General features: G+C 46.5%; 1 protein-coding gene across 2 annotated transcripts; it reads left to right on the plus strand.

Annotated features, from left to right (window-relative positions):
- The first annotated feature begins 355 nt into the window (after positions 1-355).
- Atraid (all-trans retinoic acid induced differentiation factor) lies at positions 356-6,665 on the plus strand. 2 transcript variants are annotated; one of them, XM_070025231.1, is made up of 7 exons: positions 356-483; positions 1,344-1,465; positions 4,144-4,215; positions 4,699-4,770; positions 4,923-5,044; positions 5,818-5,915; positions 6,318-6,665. In XM_070025231.1, the coding sequence occupies exons 1-7, from the start codon at positions 385-387 to the stop codon at positions 6,420-6,422; spliced, it is 690 nt and encodes a 229-aa protein (XP_069881332.1). In that variant the 5' UTR covers positions 356-384; the 3' UTR covers positions 6,423-6,665. The 2 variants fall into 2 exon arrangements, with proteins under 2 accessions (XP_069881332.1, XP_069881333.1); XM_070025232.1 differs by lacking the exon at positions 356-483 and adding an exon at positions 524-769.
- Positions 6,666-6,830: the final 165 nt, after the last annotated feature.

Here is a 6,830-nt window from a genome sequence, read left to right on the forward strand (position 1 = left end):
TTTACTGAGGGCGGATGGAGCGGTCCGGGCCACGGCCGAAGCGTAATCGAGGCGTCCCGGGGGGCATAGAATGCGGGGCTGAGGGCGCCTCCAGTCCGCTCAGAGGAGCTGGGCGGCGGCAGGAGAGGCGTGAGGTAAAGAGAGGAATGAAGAAGAGGTGGCTCTGTTCATTTCGAAAGAGAACTGGAACGCGCAGACATGAGCGCGGACTCCCCACAGCGCCAGCGTCCCGCAGTCCGAGCCGGGCGACGGGGACCGGCTAAGCCACGCCCAGGGAGCTGCGCCAGGCGGACTACGCCCCGCCTCTACGCGCAGGCGTGCCACGAAGGGGCGGGGCTTAGAGCTGCTCTCGCGAGCTGTCTAGAAGGTCGTAGGGAACGGGAAATGGCGTCTCCCGTGCACGGCAGTCCTGGCGCCCTGTGGCCTTGGGTTACGGCCCTGCTCCTGGCTCTGGGCGTGGAAAGGGCTCTGGCGCTCCCCGAGGTACAGAAGCAAGTCTGAGGTCGGGCCCAAGCAGGATTGCTGGTCGCGCTCGCCGGTGGCTGTCCCCATTCACCCTGTCAGCACAAGCCCAGATTTGGTCTCTGGCCTCTGCCGTACCCGGCCGGATCCTGCCCCTAGCGCTCAGTTTCCCAGACCCCGGCCGTCCTCGCCCTCCCTGCATCGAAGTCATTTGAAATTTGCTCTCCTCGCTCCTCAGTCTTGGAATAACTAATTTGTTCTTCCCATGGAGGAGTCTTCTAGACGTTTGCAGGCTGCTTCCTCCCGCGTACGTAGTGGGTGCTGCCACTACATTCTGTGATACTGGATGGCGAGTTCTTTGGTACCTGTAGTCCTCACCGGGTGTGTCGGAGAGGTCTCTGAAGAGGCTATCCTATGTTTAGTTGATAATTCTCAAAGACGAAGGCCCTCCCTGGGTGAGGACTGGTACCGAAAGTCTGGCACTTTACTGATAGACACCCAGCTTTAGGAGAAGAAATGGCATCTTCTACTCCAGCCTTGTAAAAGCCACCTCTCTGTTAGAGGACTTCTGGAGAGGATACAGACAGTTAATTTTAGGGGTGGGAGGGCGGGTGATCGCTAGAATTTTGAACTCAGAATCTCTCCCGCTTATTAGACACTCCTCCCATGTTTTTGTCTCATCCAGGACACAAACAGCAATCCTCCTACCTATGCATCTGGAATATGGCTAGCTTATTAATTGAGCAGAGAGTCCGACTGACTTCTTGCCCAACTGGCATTACCCCAATAACTAGGTTTACTGGCAGTTAGCTTTTGATCTTATCTTGGCTTTATTTCCTACAGTCCTAATAAGATTGTTTCTTTTTCTCTCTCTCCTGCAGATATGCACTCAGTGTCCGGGAAGTGTGCAAAATTTTTCACAAGTGGCTGTTTATTGTAAGCAGACATCAGAACTAATGCTGCATGCCCGCTGCTGCCTGAATCAGAAGGGCGCCATCTTGGGGTGAGGGAGGAGAAGACATTGGAAAAAGTATTCTTAAGTCTATAAGCCTTACCAGATCGGTGCCTAAATAGATGCATCTAAAATGTTCTCAAACTTTTAAGTTTTACAGAATTTTTCTTTTTGTTGGATCGGGGCCTGAACTCTGGGCCTGGGCGTTGTCCCTCAGCTCTTTAGATCAAGGCTACTGCTCTACCACTTGAGCCACAGCACCACTTCCGGCTTTTTCTGCTTATGTGGTGCTGAGGAATCGAACCCAGAGCCTCATGCATACAAGGCAAGCACTCTACCACTGAACCACCTTCCCAGCCCCAGCATTTTTTCCTAAGTAAACAATCCTCTGGTTCTCCTGGGAAGATATGGCTTTTTTCCCCATTTATTTGGCATTACTGGAATTTGAACTCAGGGCTAAATATTTGTCAGGCTGGTGCTCTTCCATTTGAGCCACTCCTCCATCCCATCTTTTTGCAGACTATTTTGGAGATAGTCTCTCAGAGTTTTCTGCTTGAACTGCCTTCAAACCTCTATCTGCAGATCTCAGCTTTCTTAGAAGTTAGCATTACAGGCATGAGCTACTAGTGCCCTCACAAGAATATATACATTTTTTTGGGGGGGAGGGTTGGTCATGGGGCTTGATCTCTGGGCCTGGGCACTGTCCCTCAGTTTTTCAGCTGAAGGAGAGTGCTCTACCACTTGAGCCACAGTGCCACTTCCAGTTTTCTGGTAGTTTATTAGAGATAAGAATTTCACGGACTTTCCTGCCCTGGATAGCTTTGAACCGGGATCCTCAGATCTCAGTCTCCTGAGTAGCTAGGATTACAGGCATGAGCCACCTGAGCCCAGCTTCCCACAAAAATATTTTTAATGGCTTCAACTGTATGCATCATGCAGGTGTCTCTCAAAATTAAATCTGTTTGGGCTTTAACTTTTCCAAGCTTTAGGTGTATGTAGGACCTCTAGTTACCTATAAAACATTTCTTCTAGAACGTATCCTTGCTTCAAACTCAAAATGTCATGTCTTGCTTTCATTCTCGTTCCCTAATTTACCTAAATACTTCTCTATATTAAACTTTCTGAAAATTAAATCTTTTTTTTTTTTTCAGTATGATGCTCTTGCTTTAACATTACGACTGTCACCCTCAGATTAAAGTTCAACAGATGAACTACTGGGACTAATTCTACTCCCCTTTTTCTGCACCGCTTATTGTATTAATTGATTGATTGATGGCCAATTCTGGGGCTTGAACTCAGGGCCTGGGTGCTATCCCTGAGCTTCTTTTGCTCAAGGCTAGCACTCTACCACTTGAGCCACAGTGCCACTTCCAGCTGTTTTTGTGTATGTGGTACTGAGGAATCAAAGCTAGGGTTTCATGCATAGTAGGGCAGCACTCTACCATTAAGCTACCGTCTCAGCCCATTTATTTATTTTTAATTAATTAATTAATTAATTTTGTCAGTCATGGACACCATCCCTGAGTCCATTGTGTGAGTTTATTGGAGATAAAAAGTCTCATAGACTTCCCTGCATGGTCCAACACCTTTTTTTTTTTTTTTTTTTTTGTCAGTCTTGGGGCTTGAACTCTAGACCTGGGTGCTGTCCCTGAGCTTTTCAGCTCAAGGCTAGTTCTCTACCACTTGAGCACATTACCACTTCTGGCCTTTTCTGTTTATGTGATGTTGAGGAATCGAACCCAGGGCCTCATGCATGTGAGGCAAGCACTCTATCACTGAGCCACCTTTCCAGCCCCATGGTGACAGTCTCAAGGCATTCTACTACTACAAAGCCTTGTAAAGACTGAGCTACTGAATTATATGTGTATATTGTATACTTTTCATATGTTTGTAGGCACTCAAAGTATTTGTAAGTAAATGGAAGGCAATAGATACTGGAGAAAAATAATGTGTTGTGGTCCTTAATGTACAGAAGTTTACAGTCTGTAAGAAAATACACTTATACAAAACCTTATATAACTTGCACTTTCATTTAAATCTCTGTGGATCTAAGAATCATAATATGAAAATCACTAATTTAGGCAAGAGGTAAAATGTCTTCCAATATATGCATAGTACATAGGTGCACGGATTAGAACACTGTGGTCCATCACTTTCTATGATGAAGGAACACAGTAGCCACTAACATTGTTACAGTATTTCATATGCACTTGAAATGTAACTAGTGAAAACGAAGCACTGGATTGTTAGGTTACATTAAGTTCAAGTAGCTACATGTAGCTAGTATTGGCTATAATGGATAGTGCCTGATTACAGTGTCTACCATAGCACCACATTTATGGTTGTGAACACAGTTATGTTTAGTTAATATTATCTGAGGGAATTGCCTGATCAAGTACAAACCTTGCCTTGGATGAAAATGAGACCCGTAGCTGGGCGCTGATGGCTCACTCCTGTAATCCTAGCTACTCAGGAGGCTGAGATCTGAGGATTGCGGTTCAAAGTCAGCCAGGGCAGGAAAGTTCGTGAGACTTTTATCTCCAATAAACCACTAGAAAACCAGAAGTGGTGCTGTGCCTTAAGTGGTAGAGCGCTCGCCTGGACCTGAAGAACACAAGGACAGCGCCCAAGCCCAGAGTTCAAGCCCCAGGGCCAACAAAAACCAACCAAACAAACAAACAAAAAAAAAACAAAAATGAGACCTGTACTTACACTAATTATTTTCTCAGGCTAGATCTCCAGAACTGTTCTCTGAAGAATCCTGGTCCAAACTTTCCTCAAGCACGTACTGCTGTTATCATGTAAGTAGTTGAGTACCCTCCAGACTAAAAGGTGAATATGGTTAATTAAGTATTGATGGGAAAGTCTTTGGAGGAGAGGCTATGTGTGTGTGCGTGCGCGTGCACGCACACGCACTCGTACACATCCATCCTGGGGCTTGAACTCAGAGCCTGGGCACCATCCCTGAGCTTTTGTGCTTAAGGCGATCATTCTACCACTTGAGCCACAGCTCCACTGGCTTTTTTTTTTTCCCCAGTAGTTAATTGACGATAAGTCTCATAGGCTTTTCTTCTCAGGCTGGCTTCAAACCTCAATTTTCATATCTCAGCCTCCTGAGTAGCTAGGATTATAGGCATGAACCTGGGAATAGACTCTTGAAAAGGTGGACAAATATTAATATCTAAACTCAGACCACTTGAGATAAGGATTGGGTCCAGGCAGGTATGTGAATGTACGACTGTACATGGAGGGCTTTCCTGTGCAGAGTGCTAACTGTTTTGCAGAGACTTGCAAGCAAATCCCCTCAAGGATAACTTGACCAATACCTTCCATGGCTTTACCCAGCTGCAGACTCTGTAAGTAATAGGGTGGGGAAAAAAGAATCAAAGAGGGTCATTGATGAGCTCAGTAACTCTGGGCTGCAAGCTTGTGTGTGTTCATACAGTGGGGACTGAAACCAGGTCTAGCCCCTTGAACTATATGTTATGACCACCTGTGTTGTCTTCAGGGTACTGCCTCAAGATGTCATCTGTCCTGGAGGTATTAATGCCTGGGTACACATTACCTCCTATGTAGACAGCCAAGTCTGCCAAGGGCAAAAGGATCTTTGCAATAGCACTGGGAATCCAGGTATACTTATACTGTCTTTCCTCCACCTTTCTAGGAACTTCCTTTCCTCCCTTATATTCTATACTGTAGATCAGAAAGATAAAGATCTTTAAGTCCCTTTTGTTGGGAGTTCCTAGGCTCTACTTCCTTACGGAAAAAAAGTGATAAAATTTATTATTGTTATGTTCTGATTGTAAATTTTTTTAACCTAGAAATGATTGAAATAATTTTGTTTGTTTGTTTGTGCTAGTTCTGGGGCTTGAACTCAGGGCTTGAGCACTGAGCTTTTTTGCTCAATATTGATGTGATATTACTTGAGCCACAGCTCCACTTCCAGCTTTTTGGTGGTTAGTTGGAGATAAGAGGTGTTCAAACTTTCAGGCTGGGCCGGGCGCCGGTGGCTCACGCCTGTAATCCTAGCTACTCAGGAGGCTGAGATCTGAGGATCGCGGTTCAAAGCCAGCCAGGGCAGGAAAGTCCATGAAACTCTTATCTCCAATAAACCACCAGAAAACCGGAAGTAGCGTTGTAGCTCGAGTGGTAGAACACTAGCCTTGAGCTGAAGAGCTGAGGGACAGCGCTCAGGCCCAGAGTTCAAGCCCCACGACCAAAAAAAGAAAAAAAAAAAAACTTTCCAGCTGGGCTGGCTTCAAATCTCAGGTTTCAGACTCTTGAGTAGCTAGGATTACAAGTGTGACCATGACAGTGTTGAGAGAATCTTAAACTGAAGCAGATATTTAAGAAATAGACTTACTGAATTTTAATGATATTCTCTGTTTTTCTCTGGCTCCCAGAAATGTGTCCTGAAAATGGATCTTGTGCTCCTGCTGGTCCTGGTCTTTTGCAGTGTGTTTGTGAAGATGGCTTCCATGGATACAAGTGTATGCGGCAGGTGAGGAGTTAGATCTCATCGGGGTTAAGAGGAAGCATGGGCAAGAAAGAGCGTCTCAAAGAGAGCCCCAGCCTGGCTCTAGTGGCTGTAATCCTAGCAACTCGGGAGGCTGAGTCCAATTAACCACCAGAAAGCCGGAAGTGTCTCTGTGGCTTAAGTGATAGAGTGCTCACCTTGAGCTGAAGAACTCAGGAACAGCGCCCAAGCCCAGAGTTCAAGCCCCATGACAGACAACAACAATGAAAAAGACCACAAGACCAGGAGCTGAAGATGCTAGTTACATAGAGGAGGAGGAAACAACTGTGAATTGCCCAAGATGGGGGCATATGCCTAGGAAAGAATTAGGTGTTCAAGATGCACCCCTCTGTGTAATGCTGACGTTTTCTCTTCTGTTAATCACAGGGCTCTTTCTCACTTCTTATGTTCTTCGGGATTCTGGGATCCACTACATTATCCATCTCCATTCTGCTTTGGGGAACCCAACGCCGAAAAGCCAAGACTTCATGAACCACATAGGACGTCCTACTACCCGAAATCAACCTGAAACTCCATAGGGCAGCCACGGAGAATTGCTTCCTTGACAGGCTTCACTGGCCAGCCGGAGGAATCCTCCTCAAGGCTGAGGCCGCCCATGGAAGGGTTCTGTACTTTATTGCACCCTAGTAGAGTGTTTTGGACCCTGGGTCAGGACTGGACTAGTACTAGGTTCCATTGTGTTACTGACTACAATAAACTTTTTTCTTCTTTTTCCTTCCTTGTTTCCTTTTTTAAGGAAAGGCTGTTGCACATTTCTCGCTTGCGGGGCTCCTTTGGGGCGGTCGGGTTTTTCAGGTCTCCCAGGTTTTGACCAGCGGAGGAGACGCAGGCTCCCGCCCGTAACCACGCCCCTTACGCGCCAGGCCCCGCCCCTCACGT

This window comes from Dipodomys merriami, unplaced genomic scaffold (genome assembly GCF_024711535.1).
Source record: "Dipodomys merriami isolate MVZ:Mamm:240054 unplaced genomic scaffold, mDipMer1.0.p SCAF_17, whole genome shotgun sequence".
Classification (NCBI taxonomy): domain Eukaryota; kingdom Metazoa; phylum Chordata; class Mammalia; order Rodentia; family Heteromyidae; genus Dipodomys; species Dipodomys merriami.

What these genes read in the sequence shown, in the direction of transcription:
- Atraid (XM_070025231.1), top strand. Translation starts at nt 385, where the DNA reads ATGGCGTCTCCCGTGCACGGCAGTCCTGGCGCCCTGTGGCCTTGGGTT. An exon ending in GGGCTCTGGCGCTCCCCGAG is followed by an intron (nt 484 to 1,343) that starts GTACAGAAGCAA and finishes TCTCTCCTGCAG; the next exon opens with ATATGCACTCAGTGTCCGGG. An exon ending in TTTACCCAGCTGCAGACTCT is followed by an intron (nt 4,771 to 4,922) that starts GTAAGTAATAGG and finishes TGTTGTCTTCAG; the next exon opens with GGTACTGCCTCAAGATGTCA.